The sequence below is a fragment of the Rhinoderma darwinii genome, chromosome 5 (assembly GCF_050947455.1).
Source record: "Rhinoderma darwinii isolate aRhiDar2 chromosome 5, aRhiDar2.hap1, whole genome shotgun sequence".
NCBI classification, from domain to species: domain Eukaryota; kingdom Metazoa; phylum Chordata; class Amphibia; order Anura; family Rhinodermatidae; genus Rhinoderma; species Rhinoderma darwinii.
The window spans coordinates 324242961-324270243 of record NC_134691.1 but is presented as its reverse complement, the minus strand read 5'-3'; the positions used below and the strand labels follow the sequence as shown (position 1 = coordinate 324270243).

The window sequence follows — 27283 nt, the reverse complement described above, 5'->3', positions numbered from 1 at the left end:
TGTTACCGCAACAGAACCAAATCTTAAGTTCCCACATGTGATACCCCCACCTATCAGACATATGACGCATCCTCTGTAAATGTCAGCTCCACTTATGAAGGACATCAGCTTTTCTGCTCAAAGTTTCAATCTCATGGCGAGAAACTGTAAGGGTATGTGCACACGAGAACTGGCTTTTACGGCTGAAAAGACAGACTGTTTTCAGGAGAAAACAGCTGCCTCGTTTCAGACGTAAATGCTGCTCCTCGTATTTTGCGAGGCTTCTCTGACAGCCGTAAATTTTGAGCTGTGCTTCATTGACTTCAATCAAGAACGGCTCAAATTACGTCTGAAAGAAGTGTCCTGCATATAATGTATATAAGTGTCCCGCATATAATGTATATAAGTGTCCTGCATATAATGTATATAAGTGCCCTGCACTTCTTTTGACGAGGCAGTCATTTTACGCGTCGTCGTTTGACAGCTGTCAAACGACGACGCGTAAATGACAGATCGTCTGCACAGTACGTCGGCAAACCCATTCAAATGAATGGGCAGATGTTTGCCGACGTATTGTAGCCCTATTTTCAGACCTAAAACGAGGCATAATACACCTCGTTTACGTCTGAAAATAGGTCGTGTGAACCCAGCCTAAAGGATCTGCCAGACACAGCTTCTGTATCAACGCCCGTGGTTAATCAGTCTGTACCTGTTCCTAGGTCTGATAGAGTGACTCGATCTGCTACCACTCGGGCTGGGAGGCTGAGGAGTGGGAGAACCTATCACAGCCTGGCCAGACGGTTCTACCTCCCGCCCTCGGTCTATGTATACCTTAATTTGCTTCTTGTCTTTGTCTGTGATTTCTCTCTTGTTTCCTGGCTCTGCCGTTCCAGCTTTTACTATTGACCTCAGCTTCATTTTTGACCCTGGCTTTATTGACTACTCTCCTGCTCTGCGTTTGGTACCTCGTACACTACTGGTTTGACTCGGCTCGTTCACTACTCTTGTTGCTCACGGTCTTGCCGTGGGCAACTGCCCCATTTCCCTTAGCTTCTGTGTACCCTTGTCTGTTTGTCTCTCGTGCACGCATTGAGAGTAGGGACCGTCGCCCAGTTGTATGCCGTCGCCTAGGACGGGTCGTGCAAGTAGGCAGGGACTGAGTGGCGGGTAGATTAGGGCTCACCTGTCTGTCTCCTTACCCCGTCATTACAGAGACATTGCAGAAAAGGCAGGACAGGCTCTATTGCTAAGGCAGGAGTTTTGCAGGTGAGGCTTCGGTGTCTGCTTGTACTGCCCCCTATTGTATGCGGGTGCTTTATAGCTGATCACATCTACGTTCTGGCTTTCCGTTCTGCTCCCTCATAGGAGCAGAACAACAAAACACGGAAGGGCCGGATCCGTCGCATGACAGATACCAACGTCGCCTGATGGAACCCACTGACTTTAATGCATTCTTTTGGGTTTCCATAATGATGTCTGTCATTCTACGCTAGCTTTTCTGGTACTATGGACAGGTTCTGCGACAGAGGTTCCTAACAAAGCCACTGATGCAGATGTGAACACAGTCTTATGAACTATATCAGCTGTCACGTGGGCAGTAAGTGTGGATTCACAGTATTTGCCGTTTTTGAATCCAATTCCAGACGTAGATGGTAAAGGGAGGTGAAGTATATTGGAAAGATTCTGCTTCTCCACTTTTTTTTTTATCCACTCCTGGTTGTGGCTTAAAAAACTGCTGCATCAAAATGTCATGTGTGAAGGCATCCTTAGGAAAATCAAATAAAATTACTAACTGCCTGCTATCAGCAACGCCAATGTATTCCCTTTCTGCAAATATGTGAGCAAAATAACATCTCATATACTTACTGCTAATAAATCTAGAGTAATAAACATGCCCTCATTTTCAAGAAAGAAGTCCTCAGAGGAGAAACATCCGATAATACAAGACCTAAAAGAAAAAAAAAACATGAATCAATATATAAATGTAGGAAGCTTCAGCTCAAAACCTGTGTTTGGCCAATTCACACGAGCGTCAATGCGCCCTGTATTATTACACTAGTGTGAAACTGACTTTTCCAGCATTTGCTTATGTTTAGGGGCTACCTCCTATTCACAAACAGATCAGCGATCATTAGCTATAACAAGGAGGACCATGGCGGACAACATCTTTAAAACCTAATTCCACCTTTATCACTAAAGGACAGTGTTCTCCAACACGTTGCTCTCTAATTGAAATAAAACTACAACTCCCAGCCTGCGGTTGTCAAGGCATGCTGGTGGCGGTTGTAGTTTCACAACAGCTGGAGTCAGAGCCTCAGGTTCAAGACTAATGATATAGGGAATATACCACAGTACTTGATCCAATTTTGTAACGTCACCAAGTAGGGATGCAGAAAATGCAACGCTAAGCCTACTCTCCTATGGAGTGTATATGTATGTTCAGTACATGTCTAGGAAATTCCTTCATGTAAGACCTCATGCACACGACCGTAGCCATGTGCACGGCCGTGATTTTAGGGTCGGCTGGCAGCGGACTGTCAGCCGCGAGCTGCCCGCAAATCGCGGGCCATGCACATGCCTGCGGCCATTATTTTCAATGAGCCCGAACACGGCCGTAATAAGACATGTCCGTTCTTTCTGCGGTCCGGGCTCCTGGGCCATGCACGGACCGTGAAAACCACGATCGTGGGCATGGCCCCATAGGAATGAATGGGGCCGCAATTCTCCAGTGGATTTTCGTGGGAATTGCAGCCGCAAAAGCACGTTCGTGTGCATGGGGCCTTGGGTGTTGTATGTTTGACATATTTCTTTAGCTCCGGGGGGTATCTCAGGTAGGGAAGGAAGGGATTACCTAGTAAAGGCCATGAGTACATTTGCAAACTGTGTAATACTGACACCTGGTGGTGACTAGAAATTACAGCATTTTAGTCACTGATGTTATTGGGATGATGCAAAAACAAAACACATCAGTTGTGTCGCTTATTTGCGTTAATTATACCATTATGATGTCTCAATGAATTTGTGAACAGGACATTTCTAAACATGTCCAACATCATGTAATAGCGGACATATAAGAAGTGGCAAAGTCCAGATGATATAAAATCTTATACTGTTAGGTCCCATGCACATAACCGTATTTTTCATCCGTATTTACGGACAGTATTTACAGATGGATGAAAAATATGGTTGTGTGTAAATGAAATCTATTCAAACGCTCCCGCAGTCAGTGGACACATTAAATAACAATTAAAAGATAATAAAGTTAAATTGAGAACATGTAAAAAAAACAGTGTATGGGGACATGACATGACGAAACCCGAAAGAATGCCCCTGTGTGTGCCCTTGGTTGTTCTGGATTGTCTTCTTGTAGTTTCTCCAACCTTGCAAGTAAATTGATAATCCAGAACATTTGATAATCCGCACCTATCTGGTTTGCAGTGCTTACCAAACACAGTCCAGAGTACAAAAAATGTGTTTATTGTGACCCAATCCACTGTAAAACCTTGCAGGGTCCATTCTGAGAAAGTGCAGGACCACCTCTACCCCTTCTGAGCCAAACAATTCCTGTGGACACAGAACAGACGGGAATAAGGACAAACAATGGGGAAGGTTTATCAATATTTTCTTAAAGAGGATCTGTCACTAGGTCATATAAGTTGAACTTGTTAAATTGACCTGAATAGCGCTGTCTCCCTAATTCCAGAGCGGTTTTAATTTTTTTTAATGGACCCCCCCGTTCCAGAGATATGGCCCACTGTTATGTTGGCTCCCTATATGCTGTCGTTAGCCAACGGGGTGGAGCTAGCTTCCCTGCCTCTGATGTTAACCAATCAGCGCGAGGCAGCATGAGGGTACTTCACGCCCTGTTGGCTAACTCCAGCAAATTAGCATAGATGGAGCCAACACAACAGTGGGCCATATCTCTGGAACGGAAAAAAAGAAAAACAGCGCTGGAATCAGGGAGACAGCGCTATTCAGGTCATGTGACCAGTTTTATGAGATGGCAAAAATAGCACAAATGGCAAATATTAAAAAAGGAAAATGTGGCATGGAAAATCCTCTTCAGCTGTTGCAAAACTGTCAGAGTCTCTCAGTGCATGCTGGGAGTTGCAGTTTTACAACAGCTGGAGAATACGGCTCTAATGTATGTGAACTATATGACGTGTTATAAATAATAAGGTTTTTAATAGAAACACCAGTATTCATTGCACTAATGATGAGGCTCCTCCTTGCATTACATCTAATAAATTGAACACACAAACCTTTCTGTGGAGATCAGTGTCACAAACCGATGACAGAATGAAGAGAATATCACACTGGATTTCCAGTAGGACAACGTCATCATTTGCTTCGGCACCAGCCATTGTTTTCTTCAGTATTCCTGAAAACATAAACACATTAACATTGAAGAATTTATCAGTTTAGCAACAAATCTTACCACATGGCGGATCTGTGGTGTTTTTCTGCTGCGATTACTGCAAACTAGTTTTTTTTTAGCATTATTGCCACAAATTTTTGCATAACCGCTGCATTTTTTGCCGTCATTTTGTGATAATCGCAGCAAGGAAAAAAATCTGTTTGTGATTAAAAAGACATCCGGTAATCGGCAGCTTATGATATTGACATTTTTCTGTATCGTTGCAGAGTCCCAAAGTGAGAACAGGAGGTGCAGCCATATTGGTTGTCACCTTTGAATTGTCTTCTTCTACGGTCATTTTGTCAGCATGATCAATAGCAAGCACAGTAGAGGGAAGTCGGCACCACTCTCAATCCTCACAGCATGGAACAGGCAGATAGATTCAAGTGGAGTCAGGGTTTCCTCATTTAACCCGTTAGTGACCGGCCCATCGTGTTTCTACGTCGGTCACTAACGGGCCTTATTCCGATGCCATAGACTTTTTACGTAATAAGTAAGTAAACAGAGCAGGGAGCTGTCAAATCTCCCTGCTCTCAGCTGCCAGAGGCAGCTGAGGGCTGGGGGCGTGCCTGCTTTGCCGGGTGAGATCGATATTAGTATCGATCTCACACGTTTAACCCCTCAGATGCGGTGCTCAATAGCGAGCACCGCATCTGAGTGGTTTTGGAGATAGGGAGGGAGCTCCCTCTCTCTCCCACCGACACCCGGCGATACGATCGCCGAGTGTCTGTGTCTCTAATGGCAGCCGGGGGTCTAATAAAGGCCCCCAGGTCTGCCTGTCATGAATGCCTGCTAGGTCATGCCGGAGGCATGACCTAGCAGATGCCTGTCCGTGTTAAACGGACAGGCAGTAATACACTGCAATACAAAAGTATTGCAGTGTATTATAAATGCGATCGCAGAATCGCATATTATAGTCCCCTAATGGGACTAGTAAAAAAGTGAAAAAAAAGTTTAATAAAGTTAATTTAAAAAAAAATGTGAAAAAAATGAAAAACCCAGCTTTTCCCCTTACAAAATGCTTTACTATTAAAAAAACAAAATAAAGTTAAAAAGTTACACATATTTGGTATCGCCGCGTCCGTAACGACCCCGACTATAAATCTATTACATTAGTTAACCCGCACGGTGAACGCCGTAAAAAATGTAATAAAAAACTATGGAAAAATTGCTGTTTTCTGTGAATCCTGACTTAAAAAAAATTTGATAAAAAGTGATCAAAAAGTCGCATCTACTCCAAAATGGTACCAATAAAAACTACAAGTCTTCCCGCAAAAAAAAGCCCTCGTACAACCGCATCGGCGAAAAAATAAAAACGTTACGGCTCTTCAAATATGGAGACACAAAAACAAATAATTTTGAAAAAAAAGCGTTTTTACTGTGTAAAAGTAGTAAAACATACAAAAACTATACAAATTTGGTATCGTTGCAATCGTAACAACCCGCTGAATAAAGTTATTGTGTTATTTATATCACACGGTAAACGGCGTAGATTTAAGATGCGAAAAAGAGTGGCGAAATTTCAGGTTTTTTTCTATTTCCCCCCAAATAAAAGTTAAGAAAAGTTAACCAATAAATAATATGTCCCCCAAAATGGTGCTATTAAAAAGTACAACTTGTCCCGCAAAAAACAAGACCTTATACAGCTATGTCGACGCAAAAATAAAAGAGTTATAGCTCTTGGAATGCGACGATGGAAAAACGTCAAAAATGGCTTGGTCATTAAGGTCCAAAATAGGCTGGTCATTAAGGGGTTAAGCAAACTTCGGGCGGTGCTCAGCATAAAAACAGACGATCTTGTAGTATAATATGAATGAGAGAAATGAAAATGCAGCACTCACCCGTTTGCAAATCTTCTTAACTTTATTGTGTCATCTTCTTCAGAAGAAGAAGAAGCGCGATCTCCAGCGCGAAACAGGCTGTAACCTACAACTAGCTGTCCTCCCTGTAATGCTTTTACCCTTGCTAAGATGACACAATAAAGTTAAGAAGATTTGCAAAAGGATGAGTGCCGCACTTTCATTTCTCTCATTCATATGCTCAATAGCAATTGACAATTTACTAAGAAGCTAAATCAAACCAATATGGCTGCAATTCGTGGTCTCAATGTTGGCAAAAATGTCCATCGCACCAATTTGGACATTTTACCAAACGTTGGCGGCTGCTGCTGTAACGTCTGATTTATTATTATATGGCCAATTTTTACATTTGAAGGTAAGTTCTCAGGAACAGTATTGGTCGCCTCCATTATAGTTATAAAGTCACTGGAGTGCTTACATAATTATTTCATGACAGAACTTAGCTCCAAAAGTTTATGTCATAGATATCAAGCAGAACGCGTAAATGTATTACATATATGACTCTTCTTAACACACCCATGAATAAAGAACTGTGTGTTCATTACCTAGAAGCTGACTAATTGCTCCCTGGTCACAAAGATCTTGATTTACACTTTCATCCCCTACGGACACCGCAGACCTGAGGAGTCTCAGGCTGTAACGCATCTGAGCGTGCTTGTTACCCCGGCCACCAGTACCATGGAAACAATTGCCCTGGCCAAAGAATGCATCTGAAATAAAGAAAGAAAAAGTTTGTTGCATGTCTAATTGTAAGGAAGTGACAATATGAAATCCATCATTGCAAATATTTCCGTATCTCCTATAGAGTTGTATAAGGTGCCAGTGCGCATATTTGGTCACCACTCCATATAACAGGGGTCACCCAATAAAATGCTCTCACCTTGGCTGCAGCACCACTCCAGGAATAGAAGAATGCGTGTGTTTCCCTGACAGGTCATATAGTCCTCCACCAGCAGGGGAGCCACAGAAGTCAATGTAGCAATTGCGTGTAGCTGTAAATCTTCAAAACGTGCCGCCGGCCAGTCATGGACTCCATGTTTTTCATTTGCTTTGACATAGTTAAAAAGGGCTAAGACCACCTTTCCATCACAGAGCAACTGGACATGACACAAACCAAAGAGTTATTACACGGCAGTATGACTGACTCCAGGAGCAATAGAATGAACGTAAAGATTTTCACGTGCCTATAGGTACAGATCAAGGAGTCCTTCATCCATTATAAGATAGAGGCCCTCTCTGTTGGTCTACTCCATGCATGACTGAAAGGTTGGGAAGGCCATAACCTCCCTCTACAGGACTCTGGATTGCGAATGTCAATAATATTATGTACACTTAAGACCCTTTTCATGTCTCTTTAAAAAAAATGTATTGTTTGGTCCATCATTTTCTAAAATTATTATTTAGAACTAGACCTATCACACATATGGTGACAATCTACTAGCCCAATGTAATGTAATAAGGATTCCTCACCTGGACTGTTGACAAATCTTTAGACAGCACCACCAACATGTTGAACAGAAGTTTCTTCATCTCAAAGTCTTCATGGTTATGTAAAAGTTTTAAACTTTTCACTAATGGATTATGACTTTTAACTGAAGAAAGAAACCGTAAGTATGCATTGCTTCCAGCAGAAAGATTATTAATGTTATATTTTAGAAAGATATATGCAATTATGTGGGAGATCACAGAAGTCCAGATGGATCTTCTGGAAAACTATCAAAGGACTAGGGGTGATCTGGCATTTGCTTCTGTGTTTGCTTAAAGGGTTTCTCCACTTTGGGCAATCCCTTTTTGTTAGAAGGGTCTCTTGAAAATAAACTTTACACCGAGGTTCCTGCTCCTGTGACCTCCAGTGATCAGCTGTAATGTGTAGGGACACCAGACAGCAAGTGTTCATTTCTCCTGCAGCGTCACCACATAAGAAATAAAGCATTACATGGTGACTATTAAAATGAATGAGCTGTCTGTGCAATGTACAGACATGCCAGGTCCTCGAGAGAGAGACACTTTATGAAGATACTCTCCACTCCAGGGAGTGATCGCAGACGCGCGTCCATAAATCCAGAGAGAATTGGGAACCAGACACCCCATTCTCCAGATTGGTGGCAGTACGAGCAGCCAGATCAGACCCCTTAACATTTATTTGGATAAATGTATTTATTCTCATTTTGGCATAAATGGATAGCTCATAAATGACATATTATAAGATAGGTGGTAATACAATATATCTGTAAAGGATCTGCCAGGCACAGCTTCGGGGTTAACTCCCTTAATTAATCAGTCAGCACCTGAATCTACATCCCTGAGACTGACTCCAGCTTCCACCACTCAGGCTGGCAGGCTTAGGAGTGGGAGAGCCTATCGCAGCCTGGCCAGACTCAGCTAGCTCCCGCCCTCTGTCTATTTATACCTGCATTTCCTGTTCCTCCTTGCTTGTTATTCTTTTTCGTGTGGTTTCCTGGCCCAGCTACAGCTCCTTCTATTTTGTTCCTGCTCCATACAGACCCTGGCTTACTGACTACTCTTCTGCTCTTCGTTTGGTACCTCGCACACTCCTGGCTTGACTCGGCTCGTTCACCACTCTGGTTGCTCACGGTGTTGCCGTGGGCAACTGCCCCTTTCCCTTGCTTGTATTCCCTTGTATGTTTGTCGTGTTTGTCGTGCACTTACTGAGTGCAGGGACCGCCGCCCAGTTGTACCCCGTCACCTAGGGCGGGTCGTTGCAAGTAGGCAGGGACAGAGTGGCGGGTAGATTAGGGCTCACTTGTCCGTTTCCCTACCCCCCGGTCATTACATAATAACAAGCCCATACCTAGTCTACCCTGGTCCCTGACACCACTATGGACCCCCGTGAGACCCTGGCTCAGCAAATGCAGGGTCTCTCCCTACAGGTCCAGGCCCTGGCTCAGAGGGTCAACCAGCCTGATGCTACCTTGGTAGTTCCCCTCACCGCACCTCTTGAACCCCACCTCAAGTTGCCCGACCGGTTCTCAGGGGACCGGAGGGCTTTTCTCTCCTTTCGGGAGAGTTGTAGGCTTTACTTTCGTTTAAAGCCTCATTCCTCAGGATCTGAGAGCCAGCGGGTGGGTATAATTATATCCCGGCTCCAGGAAGGGCCCCAAGAGTGGGCCTTCTCCTTGGCTCCTGACGCCCCTGAACTTTCCTCCGTTGATTGTTTCTTTTCTGCTCTCGGACTTATTTATGACGAGACTGACAGGACTGCCTTTGCCGAGAGTCAGCTGGTGACCTTACGTCAGGGTAAGAGACCTGTTGAGGAGTATTGCTCTGACTTTAGGAAGTGGTGCGTAGCTTCTCGGTGGAATGACCCTGCCTTAAGGTGCCAGTTTAGGTTGGGTCTGTCGAATGCACTGAAAGACCTGCTAGTTAGCTATCCCTCTTCTGACTCCCTAGACCAGGCTATGGCTTTAGCGGTACGACTTGACCGACGTCTCAGGGAACGACAACATGAACGTTTATGTGTTTTCTCCTCCGACTCCCCCATGATGCCTCCCGAAGTTCCGTTGCTTCGTTCCTCCAGGAAAGACTCAGAGATACCTATGCAACTCGGGGCCTCCGTGTCCCCCCAACAACGTAGAGAATTCCGCAGGAAGAATGGTCTCTGCTTCTACTGTGGGGATGACAAGCATCAAGTGAACAACTGTCCTAAGCGTAAGAATGCAGCCAGAGAACTTCCGCGCCTAAGTGATCATCGGGGAGGTCACTTGGGCGCACAGGTATTTCCAGTAAATAGGAAACGTACTAAGATCTTGCTTCCCTTTCAGGTCTCTTTTGGTGGTAGGTCTGCTACCGGCAGTGCCTTCGTGGATTCAGGGTCCTCTACTAATATTATGTCTGTGGAATTTGCTATGTCTCTTGCTATGCCTCTGATTGATTTGCCTAAACTTGTCCCGGTAGTGGGTATCGACTCCACTCCTCTTGCTAATGGTTATCTTACACAGCATACCCCTGTTTTTGAACTCCTTGTTGGCTCAATGCATTTGGAGCAATGCTCTGTACTGTTGATGCAGGGATTATCGTACGATTTGGTTCTAGGCCTTCCCTGGTTGCAGTTGCATAATCCCACGTTTGACTGGAATACTGGGGAGCTAACCAAATGGGGTAATGAATGTTGTACGTCATGTTTTTCTGTTAATTCTATTTCTCCCCTGAGGAGGCGAATACGCTACCCGAGTTTGTTCAGGACTTCGCTGATGTTTTCTCTAGGGAGGCCTCCGAAGTGTTACCTCCTCATAGAGAATACGATTGCGCTATCGAATTGGTACCAGGAGGTAAGCTTCCTAAGGGTAGGATATTTAATCTTTCTTGTCCCGAATGTGAAGCCATGAGAGAGTATATCCAGGAATCCCTGGCCAAGGGTTACATTCGTCCCTCTTCTTCTCCGGTAGGTGCTGGCTTCTTCTTCGTGGGGAAGAAGGATGGTGGTCTTAGGCCATGCATTGACTACCGTAGCCTGAATAAGGTCACGGTAAGGAACCAGTATCCCCTTCCTTTGATACCTGATCTCTTTAATTAGGTTCAGGGGGCCCAATGGTTCTCTAAATTGGATCTACGGGGGGCGTATAACCTTATTCGCATCAAAGAGGGGGATGAGTGGAAGACTGCGTTTAACACGCCCGAAGGCCATTTCGAATACCTCGTCATGCCCTTTGGGTTGTGTAATGCCCCTGCGGTCTTCCAGAATTTCATAAATGAGATTTTGAGAAATTACCTGGGGATATTTCTTGTAGTGTACCTTGATGACATACTGGTGTTTTCCAAGGACTGGTCCTCCCACATTGAGCATGTCAGGAAGGTGCTCCAGGTCCTTCGGGAAAACAAACTGTTTGCCAAAACCGAAAAATGTGTGTTTGGGGTACAGGAGATACCATTTTTGGGTCAAATCCTCACTCCTCATGAATTTCGCATGGACCCCGCCAAGGTTCAGGCTGTGGCGGAATGGGTCCAACCTGCCTCGCTGAAGGCGTTACAGTGTTTTTTGGGGTTCGCTAATTATTACAGGAGATTTATTGCTAACTTCTCGGTCATCGCTAAGCCTCTTACGGACCTCACTCGCAAAGGTGCTGATCTCCTCCACTGGCCTCCTGAGGCTGTCCAGGCTTTTGAGGTCCTTAAGAAGTGCTTTATCTCGGCCCCGGTGCTGGTTCAGCCCAACCAAATGGAGCCATTTATCGTGGAAGTTGACGCATCTGAGGTGGGAGTGGGGGCTGTCTTGTCCCAGGGTACCAGGTCCCTCACCCATCTCCGCCCCTGTGCCTACTTCTCCAGGAAGTTTTCGCCAACTGAGAGTAACTATGATATTGGCAACCGCGAACTCTTAGCCATTAAATGGGCATTTGAAGAGTGGCGCCACTTCCTGGAGGGGGCTAGACACCAGGTAACGGTCCTTACCGACCACAAGAATCTGGTTTTCCTAGAATCTGCCCGGAGGCTAAACCCGAGACAAGCTCGATGGGCGTTATTTTTTACTAGATTCAATTTTTTGGTTACCTATAGGGCTGGGTCTAAAAATATTAAGGCTGATGCACTGTCGCGTAGCTTCATGGCCAGCCCTCCTTCGGAGGAAGATCCTGCTTGTATTTTGCCTCCAGGTATAATCATTTCCTCGATCGATTCTGATTTAGTCTCTGAAATTGCTGCTGATCAAGGTTCAGCTCCCGGGAACCTTCCTGAGAACAAGCTGTTTGTTCCCCTGCAATTCCGGCTAGGGAAAATCATGACTCCGCACTATCTGGTCATCCAGGCATCCTGGGTACCAAACACCTCATTACCAGAAATTATTGGTGGCCTGGGTTGCCTAAAGACGTTAAGGCCTACGTCGCCGCTTGTGAGGTTTGTGCTAGGTCCAAGACTCCCAGGTCCCGACCAGCGGGCTTACTGCGTTCGTTGCCCATTCCCCAGAGACCTTGGACACATATCTCCATGGATTTTATCACCGATTTGCCTCCATCCCAAGGCAAGTCGGTGGTGTGGGTGGTGGTAGACCGCTTCAGTAAGATGTGCCACTTTGTGCCCCTCAAGAAACTACCCAACGCCAAGACGTTGGCTACCTTGTTTGTCAAACACATCCTGCGTCTCCATGGGGTCCCTGTCAATATTGTTTCGGACAGAGGGGTACAATTTGTTTCATTGTTTTGGAGAGCCTTCTGTATGAAGTTGGGGATTGATCTGTCCTTCTCCTCTGCCTTCCATCCTGAAACCAATGGTCAAACGGAGAGGACTAATCAATCTCTAGAACAATACTTAAGGTGTTTTGTCTCTGACTGTCAATATGATTGGGTCTCATTCATTCCCCTCGCCGAATTTTCCCTTAATAACCGGGTCAGTAACTCGTCAGGGGTCTCCCCCTTTTTCTGTAATTTTGGGTTTAATCCACGGTTCTCCTCCGTTTCACCTGGTAGTTCCAACAATCCCGAGGTAGAGGTCGTTCATCGGGAACTGTGCACAGTCTGGGCCCAGGTTCAGAAGAACCTAGAGGTGTCCCAGAGCGTACAAAAAACTCAGGCTGATAGAAAACGTTCTGCTAACCCCCTGTTTATGGTCGGGGATCTGGTGTGGTTGTCGTCTAGGAACTTACGTCTCAAGGTTCCGTCCAAGAAGTTTGCTCCCCGGTTTATTGGGCCGTATAAGGTCATTGAGGTCCTCAATCCTGTCTCCTTCCGGCTGGAGTTACCCCCGTCTTTTCGTATACACGACGTGTTTCATGCCTCCCTCCTTAAACGCTGCTCCCCGTCCTTGGCTCCCTCGAGGAGACCTCCTGTTCCCGTCCTCACCCCTGAGGGGGTGGAATTCGAGGTGGCCAGGATTGTGGACAGCAAGTTAGTCCAAGGCTCCCTCCAGTACCTGGTCCATTGGAGAGGTTACGGGCCCGAGGAGAGGACTTGGGTACCCGCCCGGGATGTTCACGCTGGGGTATTGGTCAGGAGGTTCCACCTGCGTTTCCCCAGTAAGCCAGGTCCACTTAGAAAGGGTCCGGTGGCCCCTCATAAAAGGGGGGGTACTGTAAAGGATCTGCCAGGCACAGCTTCGGGGTTAACTCCCTTAATTAATCAGTCAGCACCTGAAACTACATCCCTGAGACTGACTCCAGCTTCCACCACTCAGGCTGGCAGGCTTAGGAGTGGGAGAGCCTATCGCAGCCTGGCCAGACTCAGCTAGCTCCCGCCCTCTGTCTATTTATACCTGCATTTCCTGTTCCTCCTTGCTTGTTATTCTTTTTCGTGTGGTTTCCTGGCCCAGCTACAGCTCCTTCTATTTTGTTCCTGCTCCATACAGACCCTGGCTTACTGACTACTCTTCTGCTCTTCGTTTGGTACCTCGCACACTCCTGGCTTGACTCGGCTCGTTCACCACTCTGGTTGCTCACGGTGTTGCCGTGGGCAACTGCCCCTTTCCCTTGCTTGTATTCCCTTGTATGTTTGTCGTGTTTGTCGTGCACTTACTGAGTGCAGGGACCGCCGCCCAGTTGTACCCCGTCACCTAGGGCGGGTCGTTGCAAGTAGGCAGGGACAGAGTGGCGGGTAGATTAGGGCTCACTTGTCCGTTTCCCTACCCCCCGGTCATTACAATATCTAAGGGTATGTGCACACACACTAATTACGTCCGTAATTGACAGACGTATTTCGGCCGCAAGTAGTGGACCGAACACAGTGCAGGGAGCCGGGCTCCTAGCATCATACTTATGTACGATGCTAGGAGTCCCTGCCTCTCTGTGGAACTACTGTCCCGTACTGAAAACATGATTACAGTACAGGACAGTTGTCCTGCAGCGAGGCAGGGACTCCTAGCATCGTACATAAGTATGATGCTAGGAGCCCGGCTCCCTGCACTGTGTTCGGTCCGGGACTTGCGGCCGAAATACGTCCGTCAATTACGGACGTAATTAGTGTGTGTGCACATACCCTAACAGTGCTGATGATGATATTCTATTGATGTGATCAGAAAAATTAAGTTCTAACCCTATTCACTTCACTTCTAACTAGTTTGAGTAGAATGATTACATTACTCATATAACAACATTGAACACGCACCTTCCGAGAATGTTGCAAATAAGATCAACTGCTTTGCAAATCCACTTTCCTGGAAGAAAACACAATAATAGGACAAATTAATTATATGCGCACTTAAGTATATTATCAGCCAACATATTTTGAAGAAATCTATTTCTTGCATAAGCAAAAACTTAAGTTCATATGTCAACAGTAATGGGGATGGGAATACCAAATTCCAATGTAACAGTGTACCCCCCAAAAGATAAATTTATATTAAATGACGGCAGAAACTCCACAAATAGCGAATGCAAAGTAGAAAAAACAGAGATCAAAACTACCATAATGTACCAAATATTAAAAATAACTTTATGTAAATGACAAATAATATGAACATACGGAGGTAATTTAAAGCACAACATTCTAAAAGAGAATACAGCAGGTACAAAGATGAAAGTCCTAGGTCAGGATCTCCACTATCAGTCCCTATTAGGCATAATGCATGGAGAAATTCAGATCCCTTAGTAAACTAGATAAAATAATCCCACTTCCCCCACTTCCATAGTTGTAAAACATCATTGATTACATATTAGTTAAAGAAGGTATCTTCTTTAACTAATTACGCTGCGTGCAAACAAATATTTATGGGTAAGATACCTTCTTCAACTAATTACAACTATCTGATACATAATAAATTACTATTAGAAATGTTTATTTTATTTTGCTTATTTATGCTTTCCTCTAGGTCAGTAACCTGCAGCCTGAAAGTGTGAAGAACTTACAATCATTGGAGGGCGGCTGTTCTCTGCGATCAGCGTGGCAATTACCAGAAGATCGTTTCTCAGTTGCCGATCATAATGTCTGCAGCCATTTGTGAGCAGACGTACAAAACAATCTTTCAGTGCACTAAAATAAGATGTAAATACATGTGAAAAGGGATCATACAAAATAATGGGTGGTATTTGATGCAAGGCTCTTATCTGGAATTTGCATTTCCATATTCTTAGTCAATGACATTGGTGGAATATTGCTAGGATGTCCAGCCAACTTTATTAATCAAATAAACATGCAATGATAAGGGGAGCCCGACCAATCGCGACACCACAAACTATGAGCTGGGGCAAGCCTGCTCCTGGCCCTCAAACCGTACAGGCTCGGTCGGTCCCCCGGGCAACCACCAGCCATCCTGGCTGACCTTCATAGCTACTCGGGCCCTGAACTTATCTTGGAACCTGCCGTACGGCTTGTGTTCCCCCACTAGCGAGGTTGCCTTGCTGTACAGCTCGTGGCCAACCAAACCAATCTGCCCTTCTCAGAGCGTAATGTCGCGATCCGCCTTACAATATATTGTAGCATTAAACCTTTCTACAGGGAGGGAGGATGGGTATCTTCTGTTTCTCTTGATGTAGGTCTGCCTAGCCCCTCACCTGGCTGCCCCTTATCTTCACTCCTTTACTCTACAGGTGGGCTTCTAACCCCAGCCCACCCCAGACTTTCCTGCGCCGCTAACCAAGGGGCCGTCGCCATTTAAAATCCCTCAACCTTGGATCCTATCCAAAGCTCGTCACTCTTTCTTTCGAGACCGTATGGTTGGCTCATTACAGTATTGCCACGTGGAAAGAGCCAAAGGGATCCAACAAGAAATGAAGTGAGGTGCTTTTCTATTGCTACAGCCACTTTGTTTGAGCGATCAGAGTGGGTCCAGAGGTCAATTCCACCGTCGATCAGACATTGGTGCCATATCCTAGCAAGATTAAAAGAGAGCCCTTCACCAGCGGATGCGTATAAATGAGGTGCCTTATAGCTTTTGCGATGACTACGACCATTCAATTTGCATATTGGTGCATCAACAGGAGTTTGGGGTGTATTTCAGCAGGTGCACATGTTGAAGTGATTTAGAATAAGAGGCCCTGACATGTCCATTTTAAATAAATAAGAGACTTAGATGATATGACTAAATTCCAGACTATTGTAAGCTGGGCCGGTGCCAGCACCCGGCGAGCTCAGGCACCGGGGAGGGCCCACCTACCCTTGGGAGGGCCCACTCAGCCACCGGGTGCTACGCTGCCATCATGGCTCCTCCAGGAGTGGAATCCCCCCAGAGTGCTGCCGATGCTCTGGCTGGACAGTCCGTAACTAGATGGGAGGGAGCCCTGATGGTCGGGGATTCCGCTCCTGGAGAAGCCCCTGATATCACTATCTATATATGGACAGTGACGTCAGGAGCTTCTCCAGGAGAGGAATCCCTGGCTAGAGCGTCGGCAACGCTCTGGCTGGGGATTCCACTCCTAGAGGGAGTCCCAATGGTTCTATCTACAGGGAGGGGGGTGTAGAGCTATCTACAGGGGGGGGGGGATGTGGCACTATCTACAAGGGGGTGTGTGTGGTACTATCTACAAGTGGTTGTGTGTAACACTATATCGACAAGGGGTGTGTGGCACTATCTACAGGGGGCTGTGTGGCACTGTCTAAAGGGGGCTGTGTGGCACTATTTACAGAGGTCAAAGTGGCACTATCTACAGAGGTCAATGTGGCACTATCTACAGAGGGCACTGTGGCACTATCTACAGAGGGCACTGTGGCACTATCTACAGAGAGCACTGTGGCACTATCTACAGAGGGCACTGTGGCACTATCTACAGAGGGCACTGTGGCACTATCTACAGAGGACACTGTGGCACTATCTACAGAGGGCACTGTGGCACTATCTACAGAGGGCACTGTGGCACTATCTACAGAGGGCACTGTGGCACTATCTACAGAGAGCACTGTGGCACTATCTACAGAGAGCACTGTGGCACTATCTACAGAGGGCACTGTGGCACTATCTACAGAGGGCACTGTGGCACTATCTACAGAGAGCACTGTATATATGGAGGCACAAACTGGGGGCCTAACTTCTATATGGGGACATAAAGGGGGACTAACTTTTATATAAGGGCACAAACTGGGGGCCTAACTTCTATATGGGGGCACAAACTGGGGACTAATTTCTATATTGGGTATAAAACATGGCCTAACATCTGTATGGAGGCCCAAACTGACGTTTTCTGCCGTTTTACTACCGCCGGGAGTTCGCCCACAGGGAGGCCCACTAAGTCTGTGTCGCCCAAGGGCCCACATAAACCTGGAGCCGGCCCTGATTGAAAGACAAGGTCAATGACTTAGAGCTTACTGAACTTATCCTAAATTTTGTTGCACTTTATAACATTAGGTGTAAATTCTGAAACAATACTTACTAGATACATTCTATGTTACTGAGCTGATTAATGACATCTTCCTTTGGTCCAATTTCCAGTAGGTTCCACAATATCTCAGAGGAACGGAAAATAAGTTGTCCTGAGGGATCTGAGTCATTGAGACGGGAGCAGATTCTGCAGGCAGCCTGAGCTTTGGCCATCAGCCTACAGTTCTCTGTATATAGAGAAAAACAAGATAGATGGTTTTAAAGTATATAAATGTAGGAGAAGAAGGAACTCACCTCCCTCATTGATGTCACCCGAGAACTACTCTTCCTAGGAGCACAGCAAGCAAACAAACAAAATATTTATCTTTATGAGATATAAATACATTTCAGGTTTAGGTGTTTTTGACATTTATTATATATTTTTTGGTTTCGAATTGCACTTTATCAATTTCCATCATTTCAAGTAGCAGCTCCCTGCTACGGTAAACTGCAGCTTGCATTCCCCTGACGGTTTTCCAAGTCAATGGAGTTGACGTTGATATTCCCAAAATTGCCATGCTCTATTTGTTCCATATTCATAATAAAGGGATTGATAGATATGCATTAGAAAAATTGTGACAATGCCATTTCCTAACATCTCAAAATTCCATTAATTCAGCATCTGATGATCTGGAAATCCTGATAATGTGCTGTGCAAAAATTACTAGACCCATGGTGAATAATCATAAAAATAATATGATAGTCCAGCACATTAAGGGGGTCGGTCTGGTAGTCGGATTCTAATAACAAATAATAGGGGATTGGCATAAAACTTATGTAATTATCCCCATGCTGGTGCCTACAGTAACTACTGTACTGCAAACTTCCTATAATACGCAGCAACGTCCACATCATGATGTTATTACTTTGTCACCAACGTCCTAACATTTTTCTGTGCCTCACTGGAGGCTTGTAGTAGTCAATAAAGTCCCTCGATGGGACTAGATCGATACTTACATTAGTTTTGATGCCAATTCTCTATTAGACCTCATTCACATCTGCGTTGCAGACAGGGGCGTAACTACGAAAGACTGGGCCCCATAGCAAACTTTTGACTGGGCCCCCCCTAGGTGCCTCACTCAGCCCCCATTATAGATAGTGCCCCATGTGGATTGTGCCATACAGCACCCTGTAGACAGTGCTATACAGCCCCCCTGTAGAAAGTGTCACAACCTACTTGTAGATAGCGCCCACACCTCCCCCTTGTAGATAGTGCCATACAGCCCCCCTGTAGATATCGCCATAAAGCCCCCCTGTAGATAGCGCCATACAGCTCCCCCTGTATAGTACCACACAGACCCCCTCCCTTGTATATAGTGCCACACAGCCCCCCTTCCTTGTATATAGTGCCACATAGCCCCCCTTAGTAGATTGTGCCACACACCTCCCCTTGCATATACTGCCACACAGCCCCCCTTATTAGATAGTGCCACACAGCCCCTGTAGATTGTGCCACACACAGAACCCTGCAGATTGCGCAACACACAGCCCCATGTAGATAGCGCCACAGCCCTCCCCCTTGCAAAGTGCCATACAGCCCCTAGTAGATAGTGCCACACAGCCTCCCTTAGTAGTGCCAAACAGTTCTCCCTTAGTAGTGCCACACAGCCCCTTGTATATAATGCCACACAGCTCCCTCTTGTGTATAGTGCCACACAGCCGCCTCTGTATAGTGCCACACAGCCCCCCTAGTATATAGTGCCACACAGCCCTCCCCTTGTATATAGTGCCACACAGCCCTCCTCCCTTGTAGTGTGCCCCACAGACCCCTGTAGATAGTGCAAGACACAGACCCCTGTAGATTGTGCCACACAGCCCCCCCATCTTGTATATAGTGCCACACTGCCCCCTTGTATATAGTGCCACCCTGCTCCCCCCTTGTATATAGTGGCACGCTGCTCCCCCCTTGTATATAGTGCCACCCTGCCCCCCTTGTATATAGTGCCATCCTGCTCCGTCCTTACCATGCCCATTCCCGCGAAGGATGGAGCGCTGCACAGGCTCCGGTCGGGATACACGCGCAGACCAGCGTGATGTCACCACGCTGGCCTGCACAGGGAGTCTTCCCAGCTCTTTATAGGCTGCAGGCCTAACGTGGCCTACAGCCTCTAATATTCATTTGTATCTACGTCCAGTGGATGCAGATAGAAGTAAATATGGCTCTCGCTAGCACCGTGGCCCCCTCCGGTGCTAGCCATGCCACCGTGCATGAGGGGGCCCATGCCTACCAGCCCATAAATGTTAGGGGCCGGGCGTCGAGGGCCACGTAGTGGTGTTGCTACCGCTTTAGATTCCGCGGGCCCCGTAGCTGCCACAACGGCTCCTACAGAGGTAGTTACCTCTGCCGCAGATCCGTCCGAAAATACTGGAAACAATAGTGCAGCATGCTGCGCTCTTGTTTTTGGTAAAACCACGGACACCCCGATGGAAAGCCAACGGAACCCATTAAAGCTTCCGGTTATTCACTTATTCTGCTCCTCTGACGGAGCTAAACAACGGAATGTTAAGCGCAGGTGTGAACCCAGCCTTATATATTGGAGTGTGTGTGTTTTCCAATAGTCTGACATATTTGATAATCCTGCACCCCTGTGGTCCCAAGGATGCTGAAGGATGATCATAATAGGTGTATAAGTGCAGTATACATACCAGTTGTGCTTGATAAGAACTGTAGTACTTTCAACAATGCTAACTTCTCTTGTGGGTTGTTCTCCACTATTGCCAGAGACAAAACAAGGGTTTCTGCCAAGCCTCCCACTTCAGCCATCTGTAACTTGTAGGTGACACTTGTTGGTTGAAAACCTGTTAAAAAAATGTACATATGTATATTATTTACTATAACATCAAGCTGATTTTGCTGGGGAATTTGCCATCAGCTGCTCATTTCCCCTACAGTGGCTTCTACAAAGGAAATATAGTATTACATGCCGCCAGTCAAATTAACCGCCGTCCAAGTAACACATGGATGGACCTCCATGTAGGAGGACACTCCTCTATGATGTCCATATGCCCTAACATAGTGTATGGAAAGTGGTGGAGACAAATTCACTTTGCAATACAAATATAAACCTGTATACAATACACTTTATTCATAAGAAAATATTTTTTCTGGCTTGATTTAATTAATACATTAATTAGCTAAATGCAAATGGTTTACCATCCTTTGGCAGCTTTGTAGACTGTGGGTTGTAAAAATTGGCAACTGAATTGCAAATCTGTATTCTGACTTGAGAACTTGGTACCCGCATCAGGCAACCTGGAAAAAAAAAAGTAACAATTAAAATCTGTAGTTCAACTAACCATGAATAATATATTATGCTTGTTTAGCCCTTTCACAGCCAGAAATCTATGTGTTGTACTTGCTCAAGTGTTATGGATCTGCTTACGTCCTAAATGTCTGACATCTCTGGGACCTGCACCTTTCTCCTGAACAGGGCTCAGCCGAACACCGCCCTGCCTTGTGAGGCGGCCGCCAGCTACTGCATCCAGGTGGAGAATGAATAGAGAGGTGGCCACGCATGTGCACGGTTCTCTCCATTTATTTCTATGGGAGTTACAGAAGCAGCCGAGCCCTCTTGCTCAGTTGTTTCCGCAATTTCCATAGAAACAGATGCCATAAATGTTTAAAGGGGTTTTCCGGTCTTTAAAAATGGGGTGCAAATGGATTAACTGCAGTAAGATTTATCACTTACTAATATGCTGTCTGTAGCTGAAATTTCTCTGTAAGCCAATCTCACATGCAGTTACATGATAAGTGTTTATCTCATATTTGCGTGACGTTCTGTACACTGAACACGTGGGTATCTAACCTCTGCTCCCTCTCTGTAGTACGGGATGTTGCACATAACATCACATTCCTCCTATCTCCACTGCTCTCTGCTTTCTCCGCTCCCTGTCTCTGGAGGGATTGTGTTTCACATGCTGGACAGCAGAGTATAGCAGCAGAACAGTAGAGTTGTTTCTCAGTAGCAGACAGTGAGTACTCACAGCACTACATTGCACTTTATAATAGAGGGGCATGCAGGCAGCTGTAAATATAGGCAATGTCTGTGATAGGGGAGAGGAATCATAGAATCTGTAGCTCTTTACATGATAATCCTGCCACAGCAAGCCCTAGCAAAATAAAAACATCAGTGCTGCATAGAAAATGGTTGTATCATCTGGTGACCATTCAGACACATATAGGTACTTTTCTGTGTTGTTCATGAGCTTCGAAAACCCCTTTAAATTGTGAGTACCCCTTCATTATATCTTCATGCAGTCGGAGCTCTGTTTTCTTGATACAAAACTCCAAGTCCCCTGCATAGACACTGATGTAAAACATAACATGCTGAGAACCTGGAGTCACCACTAGAGGGTGCTACAGCATACCTTCAACTAAATAACAAGACTAGTGGCGACTGAAGGCATCCAGCATGTTATCTTTTAAGTGATAAACAAAGGCTTTTGAGCTCTGCGCTAGAGTAAAGGTCCTTTTAGACCGGCCAATAAGCGGCAGGTACAGCAAGCACCGATCAACGAGACATAGTTGATCGGCGCTTGTTATACGTTATAGCTCCTGTCATACGGAGCTATGGATGGGGACGTCCATGTGCTGTGCGTTGAAACAATGCACAGCAAACAGACCCATTGATATCAATGGGGCTATTCACACATGCGTGAGTTTTCACGTAGCGAGCGTCCGTTGCATCAAATTCACTGCATGTCCTATATTGGTGCGTTTTCACGCTCCTAGTCACCTATTGAAGTCAATGGGTGCGTGAAAACCATGGACAGTACACAGACGCACAGCCGTGTGCTGTCCGTGTTTCACGGATCAATTACGTTGAAGTGCTTGCAAGTGCGTGAAAAACACATGCCACTCGCAAAGCCCACTGATGCAAAACGCAACGCACATGGACAGATTTACGTGCGTTTTTTACGCGCGGAAATCTGTCATGCTCGTATTTTCAGACGTATTTTGCTAAGCCGTGTGAACATACCCTAAGGGTATATGCACACGACCTCTTTTCAGACCTAATGGAGGCATTTTACGCCTCGAATTACGCCTGAAAAGACGGCTCCAATACGTCGGCAAACATCTGCCCATTGCTTGCAATGGGTCTTATGATGTTCTGTGCAGACGAGCTGTCATTTTACGCTTCGCTGTCAAAAGACGGCACGTAAAATTACGGCCGCGTCAAAGAAGTGCAGGACACTTCTTGGGACAATTTTGGAGCCGTTTTCCATAGACTCTATTGAAAAAAGCTCCAAAAATGGCCGTAAAAAATGCAGCGCAAAAACACTGCAAAAATCGCGAGTGGCACAAAAAACGTCTGAAAATCAGGGGCTGTTTTCTCTTGAAAACAGCTCCGTATTTTGAGACGTTTTTGACTCTGCATGTGAACATACCCTAAGAGTCGCAATAATTTTTTAATATTATTTTATTAACTTTATTAACAAGTTTAGAAAACTCATTTTCATATGTTGTAATAGGGAATTAGGGGCGTCCCATGTTTAGGATCCTAATCTCTTGGCCAGGGTAGAGAGTGGTTACAAAGAGCGTCTCCCTCTCTGGAGGACCCGTCCTGTGCAACATTACACTGCAAACGCATTAGTATGAATGGGAACTATGTAATGTTTAATTTTCCCTTTGATGGCGCTGCAGGGAAACTTAACACTTGCTGCCAGGTTTTCCCACAGATTACAGCTAATTTCTGCGGCTCCCAGCTGGAGGACACTTGTGATCAGTTTATTGTCAAGGAACCCTTCTAAAGGTATGTGCACACGACCTCTTTTCAGACGTAATGGAGGCGTTTTACGCCTGAAAAGACGGCTGCTTGCAATGGGCTTTACGATGTTCTGTGTAGACGAGCTGTCATTTTACGCGTCGCTGTCAAAATACGACGTGTAAAATGACGGCTCGTCAAAAGAAGTGCAGGACATTTCTTGGGACGTTTTTGGAGCCGTTTTCTCATAGACTCTATTGAAAACAGCTCCAAAAACGGGCGTAAAAAACGCAGCGAAAAACGCGAGTTGCTCAAAAAAAGTCTGAAAATCAGGAGCTGTTTTCCCTTGAAAACAGCTCTGTATTTTCAGACGTATTTTGTTAATCGTGTGAACATACCCTTAGGCTTCATTCACATCTGCGCCAGGGTCCCGTTCAGACTGAGCTTTCCGTCGGAACGGGACCCTGGCTGACACAAACGGAAACCAAAGGTTGCACAACGGAGACAAACTAAAACCATTGGCACCGGATCCGCCACCATTGAAATCAATGGTGATTGAAACGGAAACCTTTGGTTTCCGTTTGTGTCAGTCAGGGTCCCGTTCTGATGGGATGCTCAGACGGAACGGGACCCTGGCGCAGATGTGAACGAAGCCTAACAAGTAAGGATTGTCCAAAATAGAAAACCCTATTAATGGATGCAATAGAATGAAAGGACCTTGACCAGACAGCCATGAATAGGACAAGGCAAATATAGAAACGTGCCACCAAAGCATTAAAGATGCTTTTGGTTAGGGCCATGTGCAATAGATGTCACAATCTAGCTTAAAGGGTTTTTTTCCACTAGAATTTTTGTGGTTCACGGATTGTATTTTCCATAAAAGTCTGATCGGTGGGGTCTGCAAACATTTATCCATTTAATAATGTCATACATTATTTTTGCAGACCCTGCATTTAAACTTTAATGTATCTGACTCAGAGGATGTGGCCCCCATGGTGCATTGCCATAATGCCCAAATGGTCAGTTCACACCTGAATGGACATACTTCTTATTACAACTGTTTATTTGCTTAATATAGATGTAAAGGTCAGCAATTACAGCAGGATTAGGGGCAGAACTCACCTAGTTGGGAGAGCGACTCTGCGACAGTCTGCGCATACGTGACTTCATCTGACATCTTCTCTTTCAGGAAGGGCAGGCTGCATACACAAGAAACAAGAAGGCCATAACAGAGTATGACTGAATAATGTAACACATCAAGACAAGTCGGGAGGTTGCCGTATACATCACTATCTCCGGGGCCGGCTCTAGGTTGACTCGGGCCCTTGGGAAATAGTCGCAGTGGGCCCCCCTATGCCTCAACTTCTTTCATCCACCCAATACAAATAATAATGGCGCAAGTGACGTTTCTGTCATGGTTTGTGCTACATTTCTTTTTGTGAAAATTACATAAACATATTTTCCTATAATTTTAACCAAAATTAACCAAAATTAACAGAAAAAAATTGCCCCAAGTGAAGGAGCGAGGCAGCTTTATGCAGCAACGTTTCTTATTTAACCATTTCACTGTTGGAAAATGTGGGTGCAGATAGACAGAAGAATGTTTCTGTTTTGGCCTTTCCACATTCATAGCCATAATGTTTTTTATTTTTATGTAGGTGCAGCTGTCTGAGGTCTTGTTTTGTAGTTTGTTTAGGATCCTTTTTTCCATACACATAAGTAAGTGTTTCATTTATATTAACTTTTATTATCGGTTAAATGAAGAATAAAATGCAAATGCCCCATTTTTATTTACACTATTTACCGATCACTATGAATAACATGTTCATTGTATTGTATGGGTGATCCCGGGCGATACCAAATATGTCTATGTCATTAACTTTTTGTGATATTTATTAAATAAAGTGTATTAAAACAATGTGTTTATTGTACTGTACTTGTTTTTGCTCTGTGATTTCTTTAGTGACTTTACAAAAAAATATGTTACATTTGTTTTTTTCCATCTATAATGTCCTGACATATAAAGATATATATTTTTATATACCAGTACATTATTCAGAGGGCCGGGAGGACCCCTCCCCCAGCGTCCTGTGTACACAGCATGTCATGCAGCAATGTGCTGTGTAGTTTCTCTCACTGTCCTGGACACAGGACGCACATTCAGAGTAGAGAGCAGCAGTGGGCTCAGGCATTTGCCCAACTCTGCTGGGTGCTGATGCCGGTCCTGACTATCTATGCCAAACATACTCAGTACCTTTGGCAGGTTGGAAACGCTGGAAATTAATAACGAGAGATCATGTTTTAAGTACAGTTCATACTGGACACATTTATTATAGTCAATGAGGTGTCAGAACTCAAATTTCCTGCACAGACATAAGAGTTAAATGATGAAATTACAGTTGCCTGCAGTCACCACTAGGGGGGGTCTAGGAGCTTTCTGCATACTATTTTATTATGGAGCTCAATGCCTAAAGAATATTATTTGAGCCTGCCGATAACTAATAACTAATAAAGAAATACAGATACAACTAAAATCCAGACAGCCTATGGACTGTTTAATTTTATAGAAGAAAATTACATAACATGACTTAAAGGATGCAGTTGCCCCTTCTAATTATGGGGTTCAGCCATTTCAACAATACTAACAGGTGCCTATCGAGCATGCAATCCGCATAGACAAACATGAGAAATCAATATGTGGTGTAAAATGCACCGCCATTATTAACGAGAACCTGTCACTACCCCATATATGTGCAGCTGAGTGCACCATGTGATTGGTCGGTGTCAGAGCGCTAACTATCACGCCCTTTCCATGTTCAGGAACACCCCACTGACAGTACTGGGGCTAATTTACATATGGGGCACCAATAATAACGACACCGATATCTCCAGAACGGCGGAGGCTAGACAGGTATTTCAAAGTGCCCCAGGGTCTGTGCAGCAGAGCCTATAACATGGTGCACTCAGCTGCATATGTATAGGGTAGTGAAAGGTTATTTTTAAGGTATGGAGCAGTGGGAACGCTTCTGTGGACTGATAATATTTTACCTTTCACCAGTTTGACAGACAAAACTTGGCTTGGAAAAATAATGGTCTACTCTATATTGTACTTCAAACCCATTAAAGCCAATTCTGTCGTAATCAGAATACAGTGCGAGATCACGCTGCGCCGTCATTTCATCCCGCGGGTCCTTCCCCGGAGCGACGGGAGAATGACCAGACATCGCCTCCAGCCGCCTCCTGTCTGGTCTGATGTCTGGTCATTCTCCCGACGCTGTGGGAACTGCGGGAGTAAGTGACGGCACAGCGTGATCTCGCGAGATCACGCTGTGCTGTGACTAAAGCTGACCTTGAATGAAGAGAAGTGTATGATGCTGATTGGTCTAATCCGCTAAGTATGAACATACCATTACTGTGCATAGCTCCGGCAGCATGCTTAAACCTGCACCCTATATATAGTGACCTCTGCTCATCCGGTTAATCAAAAATGATGTAGCCAGTGCACTTACCCAAATAGCTTCACAACTTCACACACAGGATCTATGAAGTCTTTATGGTCTTCGGTCTTTGCTGCAGAAATATTTAATAATTTCATGATTTGAGGTAAATCCTTTATGAGCTTGTTTTTTTATGTTAAGGAAAATACAAGTTACTATATAGCAACAAAAATACATGTAAACAATCAGAGGTCTGAGGTCTCCCAGATCCACACTAGGCCTGGCTCAGTTCTAGCGGATAGATACACTAAAGTGCGCTTCCGATTTCATATAGAGGCACATGGAGGTTTTTTCTTTCTGATTCATATGGAATCCGTAAAAAAAATAAAATTGTGGCATGTTCATGAAGAGGCATCATTTGGTCGTACACGGAGATCCTACCTCTCTGTCGTATGGAACTGGAGGGACTTCATATGCCGCCATACTGGCTCAGTGTACATGATGTTTTAGGGGGATATTTTGACCTGAAATACTCAAGCATTAATACTCAATAAAAAAGATACAATGCCATTGCAGTAATGCTTGCCAACTTTCTTTAAAACCTTCACATGTCTCTCGGTTAAATTTTTCTGAAAAACAAGAGAAGAATGGTTA

General features: G+C 45.1%; 1 protein-coding gene across 2 annotated transcripts in view; it reads right to left on the bottom strand.

Moving 5' to 3' along the window:
- The window catches only part of CFAP69 (cilia and flagella associated protein 69), a 46748-nt gene that overhangs the window by 11689 nt on the left and 7776 nt on the right, over positions 1 to 27283 (bottom strand). For both annotated transcript variants that reach the window (XM_075827620.1, XM_075827619.1), the window contains exons 3-16: positions 27193 to 27258; positions 26702 to 26811; positions 24315 to 24391; positions 20642 to 20740; positions 20134 to 20286; positions 17501 to 17675; positions 15044 to 15167; positions 14304 to 14352; positions 7726 to 7847; positions 7136 to 7352; positions 6801 to 6965; positions 4242 to 4360; positions 3425 to 3543; positions 1846 to 1927 (exon numbers count right to left, since the gene is read on the bottom strand). In XM_075827620.1, coding sequence (XP_075683735.1) covers positions 1846 to 1927; positions 3425 to 3543; positions 4242 to 4360; positions 6801 to 6965; positions 7136 to 7352; positions 7726 to 7847; positions 14304 to 14352; positions 15044 to 15167; positions 17501 to 17675; positions 20134 to 20286; positions 20642 to 20740; positions 24315 to 24391; positions 26702 to 26811; positions 27193 to 27258 — 1677 coding nt within the window. The remainder of the gene's footprint in view (positions 1 to 1845; positions 1928 to 3424; positions 3544 to 4241; positions 4361 to 6800; positions 6966 to 7135; positions 7353 to 7725; positions 7848 to 14303; positions 14353 to 15043; positions 15168 to 17500; positions 17676 to 20133; positions 20287 to 20641; positions 20741 to 24314; positions 24392 to 26701; positions 26812 to 27192; positions 27259 to 27283) is intronic.